The sequence below is a fragment of the Kogia breviceps genome, chromosome 18, assembly GCF_026419965.1.
Source record: "Kogia breviceps isolate mKogBre1 chromosome 18, mKogBre1 haplotype 1, whole genome shotgun sequence".
Lineage (NCBI taxonomy): Eukaryota > Metazoa > Chordata > Mammalia > Artiodactyla > Physeteridae > Kogia > Kogia breviceps.
Window position 1 is genome coordinate 53,457,923 of NC_081327.1, and position 19,080 is coordinate 53,477,002.

The 19,080-nt window shown below is 46.0% G+C and overlaps 1 protein-coding gene across 2 annotated transcripts in view; it reads left to right on the forward strand.

Moving 5' to 3' along the window:
• Positions 1-19,080, forward strand: part of CDH13 (cadherin 13) — a 1,008,956-nt gene that overhangs the window by 838,923 nt on the left and 150,953 nt on the right. For both annotated transcript variants that reach the window (XM_059045502.2, XM_067020415.1), the window contains exon 8: positions 16,538-16,678. In XM_059045502.2, coding sequence (XP_058901485.1) covers positions 16,538-16,678 — 141 coding nt within the window. The remainder of the gene's footprint in view (positions 1-16,537; positions 16,679-19,080) is intronic.

Consider the following 19,080-nt stretch of genomic DNA (forward strand, 5'->3'; position numbering starts at 1 on the left):
AGTAATTTTTAAAGAGATCAATGTGTATGCCTACATCAAAAAAGAAGAAGACAAATAATATGGCCTGGAAATGCCAGTGCTAAGTGTGTGTACACAAGAGAAATGAAAACGTAGGTCCACATGAAAATGTGTACATGAGTTCTCATAGCAACATTATCCGTAACAGCCAAAAAAGTAGGAGCGACCCAATGTCCGTCTGTTGATGAATGGATAAGTAAAATGGGGTGGATCCATGCAATGGAGCATTATGTGGCCATAAAAAGGACTGAAATACTGTGAGACAATAAATGTCTGTTGCTTTAAGCCACCCGGTTTGTGGTGCCCTGTTACAGCAGCCCCAGGAAACTAATATAAGGGACTGCTAATATGTATGGGTATGTTCCATCCAAGCATTAGACCTCGTGGTGCTTTCACAGGCACAGAATACCTCGTGGAGAATGGATGCTTTGGGGTGGGAAAGAGTTAAACAGCTCTGATCCTCCTGTGCTTACTGGCCAGATCCTCCTCATGACTTACGGATGACCACATCAAAGGAAGCAAAGCTGGGAAAAGACGAAGTCTCCCAGCACAGTCTTTAAAGGACCCCCATGTCACACCTCAAGGCCAATTAACATTTAGTGGAATTCTTGGTTTGCACCCCAGCCAGCTGTCGGGCCGGCTCTCTGGAGAAGTCTGTGTGTTTGCTGAGATATAAACGTGCAGGGCTGCACACTGACATTTAGAGAGCCGCCTCGAGACCCGTGTCCTTTACTTAATGTGCTTTTTCCATTGTCATGGGAGGGCCGCACAGATGCCCCTGTTAGAATTGCTAATGGCCGTCACGTCTCGGTTCAAGGAAATGGTTGTCTGCTTTCAAGCAAATCCCAGGTCTTGGGACTCATGGCTTTGCACTGGAGCCCAGGACATGAGGAGGAGAGGAAAGCAAGAGGCCGCATCCAGAACCATCCAGAACCTTGTGATTCATTCCCACCCCCAAACTCACATAGAAATGTCCAAGTCACCTTGACCTTACGTTTCAGTTCAGGTTATAAAACTTAACTCTTTTTCCGACCACTAAATAATATTTATTGTAAAAAAATTAGAAAATAATACAAAGAATAAAATAAAAATTGCCTAACCACACCAGAGATGATTGCTGTTAATATCTTGCTATACGTAATAGAAACATTTTCCATGGCATTAAATATTCTCCAACTAAGCATTTATTTATTTATTTATTTATTTATTTATTGCGGTACGCGGGCCTCTCACTGTTGTGGCCTCTCCCGTTGCGGAGCACGGGCTCCGGACGCGCAGGCTCAGCGGCCATGGCTCACGGGCCCAGCCGCTCCGCGGCACGTGGGATCTTCCCGGACCGGGGCACGAACTGGCGTCCCCTGCCTCAGCAGGCGGATTCTCAACCACTGCGCCACCAGGGAAGCCCCCAAGCATTTATTTTTAATGTGGGTGCCTCTGGTTTGAACAGCGGCAGTCTTCAATACTGCAGAGAGCGATGCTGGGTGGATTTGAGTAGATTTTTTTTCTCACAGTATTATGATGATGTTTAAATGGTGTATCTATGGCAATAGCCCTGGCCACCCGTTTCTGGATGGGGAAGATTGTCCAGCCATTCTTGATTTGCTCAGACCCTGTAAAATATCCATTCCTCATAGCCACAGGGCCTTTTTCTGGATGGTAAAATAGGCTGGGACTGAGGGTCCCAGGGTACCGACCAGCAGTGAGTGTCTGGCTGATTGAGAGCTTGTCAAGGGGACCTTGTTACATGGGCACACCCCATCTTTCAGAGCGGCTGAAATGTAAATAACCATTGTAGGTTCCAGGCTGAAATATATTACAGGGAAGATGTGAGAGACATGCAAATGTTGTAGGTTTCAAAAGCAGATAAGGTACAGCAGGAAATAGGGACCACCTTCAGGATGTGAGGGACCCTTGAGCCAAGCCCTCAAGGGCAGGTACAGTTTGGAGAGACAGAGGGCAGTAGACGTTTGGGTAGACACTGGTCTGCTAGTGTTTAGTGAATATCTACTGTACGCCTGACAATAGGCAGGTGTCACGGATCTGACAATGAAGAGACATCAGTGATCCCTGGCTCCTAACAGCTTACAGCTTTGTAAACATATGGCACAATTCAGAGTGATAAGCGGTCCAGTAGGAGAGCATCCTGGGTGCAATCATAGTACTAATAAATGCTCAACAAATGTTCACTGTTGGGTGTTGTGCATTTATCATTTCATTTAGTCCTCCCAACAACACTGTGGGGTAGGTACGATTATTCCCCCTCTTTCACAAATGATAAAAGTGAGACTTCGTGAGAGTAACTCGTCCGCCATCGACACGTGCAGCTGGTTGGTAGGCTTCCCTTCGTGATGTGCTAATCATTTTGCAGGCATCCTCTTCTTTCATCCTCGTGACAGCCCTTCGAGGTAGATGACGATCTACCCATTTTCAGAGGAGGTATGGGAAGCACCGAGAAAGTTATGTGACTTGTCCAGGTCCACACAGTTAGTAAGGGGTGGGACAGGGCTGCATCTAATGCTGTCTGATTCTGAGGGCCGCACCGTCTCCACACCTCGTTACTATGACCTCAGCGAGAGGGGGATCCTGGCTGGTCCAGGGGACTGTTACTCACCAAGATTCAGAGTTTCCTAAGGCTGAAGTCACGCTCGATCATTCTTTCCAATTTTAAGTATTTATTAAGCATCTTTGATGTCCAGGAACTATACGGATGGGCACAGAGTCACAGCCGTTGAGAAGCTCACAGGCTAGCGGGGAGCTAAATGTGCAATAGCGGTAAGGTGGGTATTTATTAAACGTAAGCACGAATAAGGCGCAGTGTGAGTACAGAAAAGTAGACTCCGAAGTAGACGTGGCAGAATCCGGACAGGCTTCAGAGAGGAGTAACGTGGCAGCTGAGACTTAACCGATGAGTAGGTGCCTGCCTGGGGGACACGTGGATGGAAGCCATCCTAGGCAATGGGAGCAGTGTTGGCAGAGACATAGAGCTGAAGAGAGCCTGGTGGGGTTAAGAAGCCATAGCCGGCGATTAAGTATTGCTGGGCTAACAAATGAGGGGAGGCGTGGTAGGAAATGTGATTGGAGGGGGACAAATCTCCAAGGGCCTTCAAGTGCCAATCCACAGAGCTTAGACAGGATCCCGGTAGCAGTAGGAGCCATGGAAAGATGTAGAGCACAGCAGGAGTGACCAGGGTTGAGTGTTAGAAAGACAATTGTCATGAAAATGCCCTTGAGGTGGTGAGGTGGCACTCAGGGAGACCACAGAGGCTTATTCTTTGTGCCTTGAACCAAAGGAGAAGTAATGGGAGTGGAAAGAAGAGGATGGATATAAACAATTTAAGGGGGTGGAATTGATCAACTTGGTAATTGATTAAGTTGGCTCTGGGGAGGTCCTAAGTCTGAGATCAGTGCACCACCCAGTTTTCATTTCTCTCCATTTCATTACTTTCCCGTTTCTTTTACGCTCTGTTATTAAAAGTTCCATGGGGTTGGAGTTGACTATGATTAAGTCTGAGAACTGCCAAATGTTTGCGTTGATTGCTGGGCCAAATAGCAACACTTAGCATCCCTGTTAGGTGACAGACCTCTGCTTGTGGCTGTCAGTGTTTATAAAAGAAAGAAAAGTGCATTCCACATGGAAGGGGTCATTTATGCTGTTTATTTTTAAAATACTTTTATGTTGTTAAAATCCCAGCCGTTGATTTTTAGGTCTATAATGAAATTTGGGCAGATTGGATTTCAGCTGGCATGTAATGAAATATGCTTTTTATTTTTTGTAAGTTGATGAAAACCTTTTTCTCTTTTATAAAAATCACAACTATATTCATTCGTCCATCCAACAAATGAACATGGCACATTTGGAAGGCAGGTATGGTCGCTGCCCTCATAAAGCTTATAGTCGAGTCATCTATCCGAAACTACATCTTCAGCATTTGCTTCTATTTTAAATAGGTGCTCGCTGCCTTGAATATCAATAGAGAAGAATAGCAAGAATGTCAGAAGTCAGTCCTCAAGAATTACTTTCAGTGTTTTTAAAATATTTCAGACTTAACTATCCATCCCACGTGCCTCTACCTCAGGACCTTTGCCCTTGCTAACTCATCTGCCTGGATTGCTCTCTCCCAGGGTATCTTTGTGGCTCCTTCTTGGTCTCTTCGTGGCTCTGATCAGATGTGACCTTCTTTGAGCCTCCACCCTCACTCCAGAACTCTCTATCCTCCTTCTTAATTTTTTCCCGTAGCATCTATCTCTATTGGTTTTGCTACAATCTGTCTCCTCACCTAGAAGATAAGCTCCATGAAGAGGAGGGGGGGTCTTGTGACTTTTGTCTGCAGCTCTATCCCCCACCAGTTAAACAAACACACGGCTCTCAGCTGGCCCTCAGAGAACATTTGAGGAATAAATGAATGAACCCTCTCTGAGTCTCAGGTTCTCACCTGCAGCCTGGGGGCAGGGGGAGGGCTTGCAGAGATGTGAGTGAAAGGAGAGCAGCAGAGTCTCAGGATGCTTGGCTCGGGGTGGCGGGGGTACGACCACGGCCGGTGTCGTGGGCAGGTCAGGCTGCTTGAGCAGGACAGCACTCAGCCAATGTCTCTCTGTCTTTATACCGATGTTTTCTGGTTTTTACACAGCTCTTGGCTTAATACGTTTTTCTCCATTGGGCCCAAAATACAATTTAAAAGGGAAAAAAAATATTCTGAGAGTATAGATCTAATGTCATAAGCATCACTTTGGAGAGGTTTTGTGTTTATTTTGTCGCTTTTCTTTTTGAACACTGTAACTTTTAAAATGTAAGGTATTTCCTCGTAACCCAAGCCATACATTTTTCAGGTTGGAAAAAATAGTAAATATAGATAACCCAAAACAGGGAGGAAAAAAGAATATGTATCTGTAATTCCATCATACTGACCTAACCATTGTAAACATTGTGTGTGTGTGTGTGTGTGTGTGTGTGTGTGTGTGTTTGTGTGTGTGTGTGGATGGATGGATGGATAGATAGATATAGAGATGGACTTTTAAACAGATATATATATATGTATATATATATATATATATATATATATATATATATATATAAATAAAATCCCATATATATATAAAATCTCCCCCTGGCCAGTGGTTACAGCTGCTGGTGCACCATATGCTGGGCCGGTCCAGGTGACCTTCCCTCCCTCAGTGTCATGAGGCTGCTAAACCGGAACCTCTTTCCACCTTCCTGCACCCTATAACTCCTTCCCAAGTTGCTCCAAAGTTTGTACTCTGCTGTCTCAGGAAACAGCCGTCACAGCGAGAGACAGTGACCCGCACTCAGGCAAGGGCACAGCGGGAATAGTGAGGACGGGATCATGTGAGGCTCCTTTTCAAGCGAGAGTCAGAGGGGGTGAGAGAGGGCACCAGGGCCTTCTAGCATGGTGGCCTGGGTGGAGGAGGACACCACACCCCAGGACGGGGAAGGAGTGTGCTTGGCTCGGAAGATCCTGCGTTTGCTTTGGGACGCGCTGTATTTGCAGTGCTTGTGAAACGTTCAGGTGGAAATGTCAAGCAAGCAGTTAGAAGTGTGTATCTGGGAATTAGGAGAGATTTGGACATAAAAGAGACAGGTGGTCATTGAAGCTGTCAGAATCAGTAAGGTGGGGAGAAATGAAGCTGTGGGAATACCGGGGTCTCCAAGAAGGCAGACATTTAGAGACTTGGTGGAGAGTGTTCAAAGAGCTGCCCATACCTGGCGACTGATCCGGAAAAAGCTCAGATCCTTCCAAGCCCAACCCATCCAGGGCTGGTGTGAACAGATGGGGGAAATGGGTTCCCATGTGGAATCCATGGGCTACCACTAAGAGAGGCTGTGAGGCGACGAGGGGACCCCAGAGTGTAGCAGTTAGGAGTGTAGGCTGTGGACCCAAGAACTTGCGTTCCAGTCCCGGCTCCATCATGTAAGAGCTGTGTGTCCTTGGGCAACAGAATCCTCGCCGATACAGTGGGAGCTACAGTTTTCCCCTCGTAACGGGCAGTGGGTCATGAGGGTCAGCAGAGGCAAGGCACACGAAGTAACGGTTAAGCACCATTTCCAGCACATAGCAAGTGCTCGATGAGAGACGTAGCCACGATGATTGATAGTGAGTGACTGACGGTCTGAATGGGACCCAGCTGGACTGTAAGGAATGAGCCCGTGTGGCCTGGAGCAGAGAGGGCCGTCCAGAGGTTGGGGTTAGAGCCAGGCGGGAGCACGCGGCACACAGGTATGGCCTCGTCCCAGGGCTGAGGTCTGACCCCCGTCGGGACCTGAGCGGAGGCTCTGGGATTCCCTCTCGGACATCTCTACGGGCAACAGAGCTCAATTCCCCTCTACTTTGAAAAGGGCGCTGGAGAGGAGCTGGAGGGAACGCAGAACACTCTATTTATTGTTATTTTTTAAAAATAAAATGGAAAGGAGCCCTCCAAGGGCATGTTCACGGGTTTTATTATTTGTGAGGAAAAACACACTTGTCTTTATCAACATTCTGTCTGTCTGCGAGACTGGGCCGGCAAAGGGCAAGACCAAATGTTAAGTCATAACATTTGACTCCTCGTTCGTTGCTCAGCTAGCATACAAGGGTGTTAATAGGCTTAACTCTTGTCAGCCGGGCCAAGACAGTTTCAAAACCAAAATGAATGATGCAGCCAGGATCACAAAAGGGCGGCCTTGTGCGAATGGGGCAGGAGATCACAGTGCGCTGGGTGGTCTTGTCCAGACGATGCGGGAGGAAGGTGCGCTAGAGGACTCTCTGTTGCAGGCGTGAAAATGACAGGAGAGCCTTCCAGAATAATCCACGGCCGGGTCATCCTGGTTGCCTTTTCTCCCTAGTAATATGAACTCGCTTTTGGAGCAACAGCAGTGGCATAGTTGGAATCCATCTTGTGTGATTTTTTCCTCGGATGATCTAGAATTGGTTCAGTCTATCTTCAAAGAGGATAACCCAGTGACAGCGGACAAGGGCTCTCCTGAATTGCTTTCCTGTCCTCGGGTGGCGTGGGTGGGTGTCAGAGGCCGATTCATTACTCTCTCAGTGGGGTCCTTTGTTTCTAAAGCTACCTGGGATTATCACAGCGATAGAACTCTAAAGCAAAGTAAGCTTTGCATAAAAACGCATTTGGCTTCAGAGAAAATTTAGAATACCGATGAAAAGTAACCCTGGATGGCAGATTGCGTTAGAAATCACATCTGCATGGGAGCAGGCTCTAGGAAACGGGGATGGATCAAGCTTGACAAAGGCCGCTCGCTTAGACTGTGCTTGTCTAAGGGGAGGAGGTGACACTGATTAAGCGCCTGAAATTAACAGGCAAAAGGCCATTAACATGCAGAGAACCAAGAGCAGGCAAAGGTGGTAAAGCCGCAGTTGCTCCAAGTGGTAGGCATTTAGAAGCTAATTTTAGAAACATCCTCCAACCCTGGGTGGGCTCACGTGCTTTTGTCACTGGGAGTCAGTAATTGAATTTTCTGGATGTTTTGACCAGTATATGTCTTTGTGAAGCCGATTACACAGCAGAACGCAATTTTTAGTCTGACCTTAAAAGCATTACATTCTGCTGTGTGATTAGAAAACATGCAGAGAGTGCCGTCCTTCTCACTGCACTTGATCTGGGGGAGAGGAAAGGGAAAAAAAACCCTTGCTATTCCATGTCACCTAGTAAGATTCATTTAGATTCTATGCAGATAATTTAATAACAGATTTTGTAAAACCTTAACATAAGGAGCCACCATAAAACGTATTATCTTTTATTACCCATACAGAGAATGACATTTTAGAAGGTAATAAATCGAAAGCCAAGAAAAGCTATTTGCTTTCAGAGACTGCTTGGCGGATGACAGGGATACCAGTTTCCCGATTTTGTACTGTGGCACCTGTGGCTTCCCGGGGTCACCTGAGGCAGCCCCCAGATGGGTTTGCTGAGGCCTGTCTGAGCAATGTTCCCTGGCCCTCTCTTCTTTTTTGAAAGGTCATTCCCATGCAGACCTCACTGCTGAGCATTGAGTTGTCCCACCTTTACCGGTCCCCCTTCCGTCTTACACAGTCGGGATTTGTGACAGGCCGGGGGCTGAGCCTGGGCTTGGGACCTGCCCTGGGGCATCTGCCATGAGGTGGGGGAGAGCTCACCCCACCAGCGTCAGAGAAGGCCAAGCCTCCCTTGGCATGGATGCCTCTCTAACGGGGAAGGACTTTCCCTGCTCGCTCCTGGAAAGCGAGAGCCTTATCACCCTGCGCTACTCTGCACAACCCAGCCTTCTAGAGACCAGCGCAGCCCGTCCAGCCTTGCCCGGGCCCTACCTTTGGACCCACAACTGCTGCCACCCGGAAGAGCATCCCTGAGGCCAAGTTTTCTGCGTACTGATCCGCATCACCATCCCTTGATTTTTTTCATTCGTCAGCTATTAACAGAGAGTACCAGACACTCGGGTGGCTGTGTGATTTTTCCCCGGGGGGTTTAGAATTCAATTTATTTTCAAAGAGTGTAAGCCAGTGGCCACGTAAAGGCAGTATTTTGGGGCCTCCACGTCTCAGAGGGCCAGGTGTTGGGCATATGGCAGGAGTAAGTTAGAGACAGGGTCCTTGCTTCCATCGACGGCTGTAATGAACACTCGGAAAGTGACTGACATATTGAAAACCGTATATTTTGAAGAGAAAACTCTCCAATAAACGGATCTGGTATTTACCACTTTGTAGATGGGAAGAAATTCACCTCCTCTTCCTACTGGACAGAGTTGCAGGAAAGGTCCGGTTGACGTTGCGCTTCAAAGGATTGCAGTGGAATTATTTTCCAGGGGAAAGACAGTGGATGCTATTCTGGGAAGGTGGGCAGCTGGGAGTGAGATGAAGGGGGCAGCTGGTGGCAGCCAGCGGCACGTGGAGCAGGGAGGCTGGCGAGCGTCTTGGCTCTGCCGGATGCTTGAGGAGCGCTCCGCCGAGAAGCTGTGTCCATTGCCTGCGGCTGCCACAGCAAGACCACAAAATCTGTGGCTTACACAGCACACATTTATTATCTTACAGTTCTGGAAGTCAGAAGTCCAAAATGAGTTTCACTGGGGTAAATTCAAGGTGCCAGTGGGGCTGATTCCTTCTAGAAGCTCTAGGGAAACATTTGTCCCCTTGCCTTTCCCACCTTCTAGAGGCCACCTGCCTTCCTCCCCCCGCCCAAGGTCTGGGCTAAGTGGCCTTTCTTTTGCAGTAACCACAGCACTCTTCTTACTCCCGTCTCATGCTGCTGAAATTACCTGGGAATTATCTAGCACCAGATTTGTTCCCCTTTCCTTGTTACTGCTCTCTAGCACAATGCCTCATGTGTCGTAAGCGCTCAGTAGATATTAAATAAAATTCATATCGCCTTCCTGAGCACCCATGTCCTGACCCCCTTCGCATGGACCTTAATCGGTCCACTGCAAATAGCACTTATCTCATCCTACCTTGCTTACTTGCTTTCTGTTCATTTATCTAAAACTGGACTGAAAGCAGCACCTGTATCATTCATCACATCCTCGCAGAGTTACTTGAACCTAGTAGACACTTTATATATGTTTCAGTGGAATCAACCTGAATGTCCAATATTTACCGCCTTGGTTCTGAAGGGTGTGATTTTTCCAGGTATGTTATGAGAGCCTTTGGCATTTTATTTGCCGTGACTCATCTGTAACATCAGAAGAAGTACACTTCACGTGGAAATGTTTTATTGGATTTTGGTATCCCTCAACCTGAAATCTATCACTTGGGTTATTCCAACTGCGTGTGTCTAAGAGGCTGTGTTCATTTCCCCTGCTGCTTCCCCACCCTGCTGGCTTTGTCAGCAACCAGTAAATCTGGGGAAATGAGCTATGCCTTCTCCTTATCCACCACACCCCAGCCGAAATGAAAACACAGCAGATGACAGCCAAGTACATGAACGTTCACATTAGCGTTGAGCAGCAAAGTAAAAGGAGGCCTAAAGACAAGCACAAGTCAAACCCGACTTGCCGTGTTGCATAGGAAGATGGAGCAATGTCACTCAGTGTCTGCAGTGGGAAAAGGGCACCTTTTACAAGGGGATGTACACGGTTCCTGCTGGATTTATGGACTACCTTTCCCCAGTGTTGTGTGGCCAGAGAGGATAAATCAAGCTCCAGACAGACAACAACTTGTTCTGCTCCAGACAATGTTTTCACCAGTCTGCCTGCAGTATTCATAGAGCGGGTGTCAGGTGCAGAAAAACGCGGTCCCTGTTCAGGTGCCATATCACAAGGAGTCTCAGCCTATCCGAACAAAGCTGATGAGTCAATAAACAAATTGCATTACATCTTTCCCATAAATCTCATATTAATATTTCTCATTAACAACACCTTCAGTGTTAGACAACAAAGGGATTTATTGAAAAAGACTCTTACAGATTTCCTTGACCCTTAAAGCACAGTTTATAAGCTGGAGCCAACTCTTACCAGCTCATAATAACGGATTGTATATTTCACTTTCCAACTATGTACTCTATGAGATCATGTTGGTAGCTTGAAATCAGCCATGGGAAGAGTATTTAAACCACCAAAATTGACAAATGCTGCAAGTCAGGCACATGTGCTGTTAAACACTTACAGGCACATCACTCTCTGTAATTCATTATTTTATAAAAAATGTATCTATAAGTGACTAATTAGTGCATGACAGCCATGTGCCAGGCACTGAATTAGTAGCTGAGAGATGAAACTTTAAACAAGACAGGTCCCTGACCTCATGGAGCTCAAGTCGTCAGGGTCAACATAGCCAATAAACAAGTAATCAATAACTGAGAATATTACAGACTGTGATAGTGCTGGAGAAAAACTGTATTCATTATTTATTACAGCATAACAAATTACTCCAAAATGTAGTAACTTAAAACAAGAGGTATTTCCTATCTCACAGTTTATGTGTTCAGGAGTCTGGGCATGGCTTAGCTGTGTTCCTCTGCTCGCTGGACTGTCACAGAGTTGCAGTCTATGTGTTGGTGCAGAATTTGCAGTCTCATCAGAAGGTTTGACTGGGGAAGGATCCACTTCCAGGCTCTTCAGTGGTTGCTGGCAGCATTCGTTTCCTTCTGGCTTTCCCTGGAGGCCATCCTAGCTTCTTGCCACATCCTTAGAAGACTTTCCAAAGGTTCTTCTACATAATAACAGCAGCCATCTACACATGCCAAGCTCCATGCTTGGCACTTTACCTTACCTATTTTAATCCTCACTTATCCTAGAAGTATTATTATTCTCCCCATAGGACAGGTGAGGAGACTGAGGCAGGGAGAACTTAAGTAACTTGTTCACTCAGCTACTAAGAGGTGGAGCCAAGGTAACAGTGAGTGATCTAATGCTGATTGTCCTTCCCTAAGTGTCGGCTACCCCATTATGCAATAAGGCCCCTGCCTTCATGGAGCTTCAGTGCAGTGCAGGATGACCATCAGAAGTGAGCAGGAATTCACCTAAAGGAGGAAGTAGAGGTGGAAAGGTCAAAAGTAAGAAAAAATGGGGTACAGTAGAAGGAAATCCAGTCTGGACAAAGTGTGAAAAGAGGTATGGAGGGCAGTTCAGGATGAAGCAAGAGGAGGATGGGATACCACATGGGTTAATGGCAGAACCTTTCTCCATGTAACGTTTATTCATTGATTTCCCCCCACAGCTACCATTATGCTTGTTATCAGTGATAAATGCTCACTCGTACGGCAGTCACAGTAGCTGTGTAAAACGTCAAGGGTCCAGTGATTGATTACATGCCATATTTAGTGACATGGCTTGATTCTTTATTTTCAAGATGGAATGTTTGCTTTTCAAATCAGTGTGATCAGTGAACCCAGTCCACGTCTGTGGAGATACACCCGAGGCTTTTTCTTGCAGATGCACCATCTTCCTTTTGTTTCTAGGATATAATATTAACTGGTACCAAATAGACACCCAGGAAGAGATGGCAAATACAGTAGAAATGCATAGCTGCAGAATTCAACCCAGGAGAGCAGCTTGACTCTTAGATATGTGTCTTACAGATCAGATAGCTTAAAATAAAATCAAAGCAGTCAATTTCATTCTCCCAGTTTTGACTCAGTGCTTCTCTTTGTCAAAATACAGTCCTGTCTCCTTGAGCTGGAGTTCCCCAAAGGATAAGCCATTCCCTGAGAATAAATGGCTCTGGTTTGGAAATGCCACTGATATGCTGAGACCTTTGAGATATAATTTAGTTCAGGGAAACAGTAATATATCATCATTATCAATAATGAAAGTAAGTCACCCAGCTTGCGTGCTGCATGCTGGCTAGGTGTTGGGGTCAAAGGCATGGTCCTTGCCCTTGAAAACTTTGTCATCCACTTAGGGAGATAGTAAATGGCATTCAAAATAAGACCAAACAGGAAACATAGCCTTCAAATTAGTCGGGGTAGGCTAGGCACTGTAATAAACTTCCCTTAAACCTGAACAACGGCTTGTCTCTCGTTCACATCTCAGTCTAAAGCAGGTCAGCCAAGGGTCTCTGTGCCATATAGCCATTTGGAGATCCAGGCTTCTTCCTTTTCGGGAATAGAAAACACGGAGGATTACGTGGTAGTTTTAGGGGCCAGGTCAGTCCATCACTTCTGCCCACATTCCATCGGCCAGAATTGGTCACACAAGTTCCTCTTATAGTTTAGCTGTATGCCCTGCAGTCAAAAGAAATAGGATTGGGTAAACAACTAACACTGTCCTCACCGCGGTTTCCTCTGATGGCAAGAAAGCTAAATTGATTCTGGCTTGACTTCAGTGCCAAAAACAGTCTCCTGAATAAACACCGGGTGTGTTACAGAATCCAGGGGAGAGTTGAAGTCAAGAGCCAGAACAGGCCCAGATCTCAGAGGCAGAGCTTGCATCTTTCTGGTTAGAGCGGTGCCTTCAGTGTAACTCAGCCGGAAAGGCTCTTTCTATTGGAGTTGATCATACCCACCTCCCCTCTGAGACTTGAACCAACTGAGAGAAGTAAACCCAAGAATCAGATGGTGCCAACGAGAGTGCAGCTTGGCCTTTAGAGCGCAGTGAGCCTCCTACCCCCTGTTCAGTCCACTCACCAGTGACAGAACAGCTGGATGGCTGAAGGTCTCGTTCCCCAGACGGGGTGCATCCTGTATGGGCAGAGAAGAGCATCAGAGTGGTAAGTGTCCTCCCAGAACATTCAAGAAGGTAAAATCCTGGACTTCCCTGGTGGCGCAGTGGTTAAGAATCTGCCTGCCAATTCAGGGGACACGGGTTGGAGCCCTGGTCCGGGAGGATCCCACGTGCCGCGGAGCAACTAGGCCCGTGCGCCACCACTACTGAGCCTGCGCTCTAGAGCCCGCGAGCCGCAGCTACTGAGCCCAAGTGCCACAACTACTGAAGCCCGCAGGCCTAGAGCCCGTGCTCCACAAGAAGAGAAGCCACCGCAATGAGAAGCACGCCCACCGCAACAAAGAGTAGCCCCCGCTCTCTGCAACTAGAGAAAGCTGGCGGGCAGCAACGAAGACCCAACAGAGCCAAAAATAAATAAGTAAATAAATGTATCTAAAAAAAAAAAAAAAAGAAGAAGAAGAAGGTAAAATCCTTCTATTGGGCGCAGGAGCAGCATGGGAGAGGCAAGAGGGTTTGCCCTACGTTCTGTCTTCATGATGCCTGGCCTCACATTTCATATTCCCAGAATCCGATTGTCCCACCTGGGGTTAGGGAGTTAACTCTGACTCACTCAACTATTGTGAGGGAGACAAACGTGCACGTGGCCACCAGGGCCTATTCCTCTGCATCAGCGTTTCTTCCCAGACGACGGGCAGCTGTGGGCTGCCTAGGAGCCTCGTCCAGCAGAGTGACCTCTGAGCGGTGCAGAAATGCGTATGTGTACGTGTATTTCAAGTAAGAGGGATTTAGGGGCAGACTTCCTAGAAAAAGCTCAGCTGGAGTAGGAGGCAGGTCAGAGGTGAGTGGCAGGTTTTCCAGGTGTGTAAGAGCAAGGGGGCTTATACACATGCAATTTTCTCTAAGTCTTCCACATTTCAGAGGAGGTGCTTTTATCATGGGCTGCTTGGTTTTTATTACTTTTGTCATTGTGAAAGCAGTTATGTTTATTATAGAAAAATCCCCAAATACTCATAGGCCAGTGGACTTCTTATCTTCGAGTTGCTTTTCAAAGTGGAAATCTGGAAACAACTCAAACAAATGACCATCCAATAGGGAACGATTGAATAAATTATGCTGGATCCATACAGTGGACTGTTGTACAGCTGTTGAAATGAATAGACAGATCTATAAGCAGAGGTGAACGTGATATGGTAAGAGAGATTGTACAGCAGTGTGAATGCTATCATTTGTTTAAATATATGTGTATCTAAAATGTCTCTGTGTGTGTGTGTGTGTGTGTGTGTGTGTGTGTGATGTGTAGGACAAAGGAGGGAGACACCGGGCTACTAACAACATTTACCTCTTGGAGATAGGGTTGGGGGTGGATAGAGAGGAATGCTCACTTTCCACTTTAGAAATGACTGGATCGTTTCTATTTTCCTTACAATAATTGGATATTCTCTGACAATACAAACATATTCTTTGGTAGCCTTAAGTTTGGCAGAAAATTGAGACTTTGGAACATCTCATCTCAAACCTTGCAATATATCTAGTTCATAGTCTAATTGATTTTCCACTAGGTTAATCAATCGAGTTCCCATTGCAGTCATAAAGTTTTATTTATATGAGGAGACAGGAATTGGCTGGTTCATTTTTTTAAATTATTTATAAAATTTGTTAAACTACAGGAGAGTTAAGCCAACGTGTCCTTGCTTTGTGCCAGCGAAAGAATTTGTATGTACCTCTGCTTAGCTCCGACTCTTTTTTGTTACAGTTATATGTGAGCATGCCCGTTGTCCACCGTAAACATCTCGGAACCCCTTAAAGAAAAGGTGCCTTTTCCCATCCCTATAACCCCAGCACCATATTTAGACTAGATGTTCAATAACTTCCAACTAAAGGAATGCATGAACTAATGAAAGAAAAAATTATAATAACTCTCTGGTCAAAAAAATATATTTCTGCAGGGGGGAAACTTTTAAAAGGAAAAGCAATGTATTCATGAAGTTTTTGGAATACTATTGTGCAGAGCCTATTGTGATACCCTAGTGTGATACAATCGCTCTTACACTTTCTTGCAAATAACCAGATAATTGATCATAGCATTCGTTGCAATATTAGTCAGTATTCCCGTGTGGTTTCTCACAGAACATCTCAATTAAATGTCTTAAGGAAAGGAGAAAGTTATTAGCTCATAGAACTGACAAATCTGAGGGGTAAATTCTGGCTTCAAGAATGACTATTAAAGAGCTCAAATTAGGTTAAAAGAACTCCATCCCTACCTCTCAGTTCTGTGTTGTCTTCTTTCTCAGTCTGCCTTTCTCTGTGTGGTTGCAAATGGTCACCACCAGCTCCAGATTTTGTTCCTACCACCTTCAAGTCCAACAGAAAGAGGAGTTCTTTTGCCTACAAGTTCTAAAGAAATATGTCCTGGAACTGAGTTTCAATCCCAGGTGGCCTAACTTGGGTTATGTGCCCATCAAATGGCAATGGGAATGGGAGGCCCTGATTGTACAAGCCTGAGCTACATGACCATCCCTAGTCCAGGGATAGAGTCAACCCGACCTGAGCTCCACATGTACTAAGAGTGTGGAAGGGATGATACCCGCAAAGGACCTGTAGCATCAGTACCAGAGGAGGATGGGATGTACACTTGGGAAGGCAGGGCAGCACATATCCACTAGAGTTAGCGCTTGAAGCTGCCCTGGGGTGTGTGTCCACAGCTACCTTCACTGCAAGTTGGAGAAGGGCAAGTGCTATGAGAAATTTACATCCTTGTTCGACAGCCGTTATAGAATCACGCTCACCCCCCAATGTGCTTCATGGGGCAAGGTCAGCTGTTCTTTAACGACAAGCCGTGCCTGGGGTCATAAACTAAACATCCTGATAGGGATGATATGAAAGTCGGTTAAGATCTTCTTGAAAGCAATGTTGAAATATCAGTAAAGACTCTTAAAATGTTCATACTCTTTAGCCTAATAATTCCACTTCCTGGAATCTATCTTTTTTTTTTTAAGTCAGAATACATTGAGAGCTTCCTGAAAAAAGATGTTCATTGCAGTGTTATTTAAAATGGTCAAAATTTTAAGAAGACTAGAAATAACCTCAAGTCCTAATAATTGAAGATGATGAAATCAATTGTAAATTATGCACATGATTATATTTTATGCAACCCTTAAAATAATATCAAGGAATTTTGGTGGTAAATGATATTGCTTGAGGGAAATGATACTAAGTTCCCACCCCCACAGCCAACTCTAGTGTATGAATAGCGACTGTCTTGCCTTGGAGAGATTGCGAAGACACATTGATGCACAACAGGTAAGAGTGCTCTGAAAGGCGCCTGCCCTAGGTGGAGGGGGGCGCACGGCGTCAGCCCGAGCAACGTGTATGTTCCCTGTCCACAGTGATAACCCAGATCTAAATGTCATCCTCGGTTGTGCTTTTGCTTTGTAGACTCTGGAAAATCCCAAGTATGAATTGATCATTGAGGCTCAAGACATGGCTGGACTGGATGTTGGATTAACAGGCACGGCCACAGCGACAATCATGATCGATGACAAAAACGATCACTCGCCTAAATTCACCAAGAAAGAGGTAAACCCCTGTTGAGCGCCAGCCTTGTGGTCACGGCCGTGATTGCTGATCACTGTTAATTCCGTGCACCACGGCCCTAGCCACCTCCCTGTTTGGGACATCAAAACCCTCCTTTGTGGAGAGAAGGTGGTGTCTTGCTGGAATACTGTTTTACATTTTTATCTTTTTTTTTTTTTTTTTTAAGCTGAAAATACCAGAGCATTATGAAAACAAAAGCATTGAATCTTGTTAAAGTCCATAAGAAGACAACTTTTAATGCCAAAGTGCCATTTTCATAGTTTTATTGGTGTGATTTAGTGCTGAATTGTGTGAGTCCTATTGTGATTTTAGCATAACAATAACTATTTTTTTCAGCAAGTACAGATTGAGAGGCCAGATGGAAAAGCATCAGGGAGGTAAAGCAGATTTTCTTGGCCATAACAGGGTGGCCCGGGAGCTTACGAATAACAGCCAAGTTAGCTTGTCTGGGAGAGCCGTTACTTATTCGCAGCTCCTGGGCTTTTATGATGGTGGATCGCGCTTGCTGTTTCCCATTTTTTCCACTGGAGAAATGTTTGGGGACAGGCTGAGTATGCAAGATTTCATCCAGCTGCTGAATTTGTATCCAGGCTAGGAAGTCACTGGCACTGTGCACCTGACGGAAAAGCGCTACGGTCATGGTTTCTTTGGGGGCCAGGACCGGAGCCAAGGGGGTGACGCCCCTCTTACTGAGCAGGAGCGTAGCCTCAGTAGCGACAGCCCCGTCGTTTGCCAGACCTCTCCTGGACGTCCACCACCACCACGGGCTCTCCACCCCCGATCCACTGCCTCATCTGACTGTGTGAGGTTCGATTCGTGAGCCACATTTTCTACCCGACGAGAGTGCTTATTTTAAGCTCAGAGAATCTGGATCTGCAGGGTTATAGGCAGAGTAAGTGACAGAAGTGGGATGTGAGCACAGCTCCCTGTTTACCGTGCTCTCAGCTGCCAGTGCTTTGCTTCCAAGGCAGCCGTTGATATTTTCCACCCTCCCGGGCGTTCAGAGAAAAGATCCGTGTCTGGATATGCAGTTGCCCACCCCTCTCGCAAGCGCCTCAGGGCTACCCCAGGTGGCCCTTCTCAGCCCCCTGGCTCCGCAGTGACCTCTCCACATTAGCAGCCCTACAGGACTCATTCAGGAGGTGGAAGTCTCCCCCTGTCCCAGTGGTATCTTGGACACTCGGGACTCTAACCTCAAAACAACAAAGTCCACGAAGCTGATACGGCCTATTCTCTTGCTCCCACGACACTGTTTCCATAACCGCTAATACAGGTTGCTTATTACTCCCACGTTTCTCAAACTGTGTTCCAAGAAATTAGTTCCACAGGTTATTATCATTTACAGGGCAGGGGGTGGGGAGAGATTTCAGGGTCAGACAGATTTGAAGAACACTGAGATGAATGGTGTGGAAGATTTCTTTTACTGTAGGCCTTCTGGGTACCTTTGAAAGGCTTCGTGTTTCTCTAAGAGGGGTAGGTATGGTCTGTAGGGTTTCTCAGACTTATTTGGCCTGGGAATAATTTTTCCTGGTCCATCTCACCATGGCTCATCGAGCTGCTATCCATGGGATATTCACTGGGAGATATTGGTTTCTCTGCAGAATTTCTGGCAAACCTCTTTCAAAAGAATAACTCAAGGCACGGTGTAATATTCAATATAGACATAGTAATGAAAATAGAAATTGGATAACCCCAATCTAAAATAAGAAAACCTATTAACGTTACCAAATGGGTGAGATTAATTAGTTATTTCAGTGGAGCCTAAACTAGGCTAAGAATTGTGTACCTAGTTATGGACTAAATACTGTGAGTGAGAGGCTTTTGTTGTCGTTGTTATTAATACCATTGAATTCAAGGAAAAATTTTAACATAGATCTTAAAAAGAGAGACCTTAAGTAGTATAATGGAAAGTGTATTCATCTGTGAATATTGGCAAAAGCACAAAACTCTCTTCAAATGGACATTGGGGGCTTCCCTGGTGGTGCAGTGGTTGAGAATCCACCTGCCACTGCAGGGGACATGGGTTCGAGCCCTGGTCCGGGATGATCCCACATGCCGCGGAGCAACTCAGCCCGTGCGCCACAACTACTGAGCTTGTGCTCTAGAGCGCGCGAGCCACAACTACTGAAGAAGCCTGTGTGCCTAGAGCCCGTGCTCCGCAACAAGAGAAGCCACCGCAATGAGAAGCCCACGCACCGCAACGAAGAGTAGCCCCTGCTCACCACAACTAGAGGAAGCCCACGTGCAGCAGTGAAGACCCAACACAGCCAAAAATAAATAAATAAATAATTTTTTTTTTTTTAATGGACATTGGACAATGAGCTTGAGATTCCCTCAGGGCAGAGCTGATGTCACGACTCATACGGAGATACGAGTAACAAAAC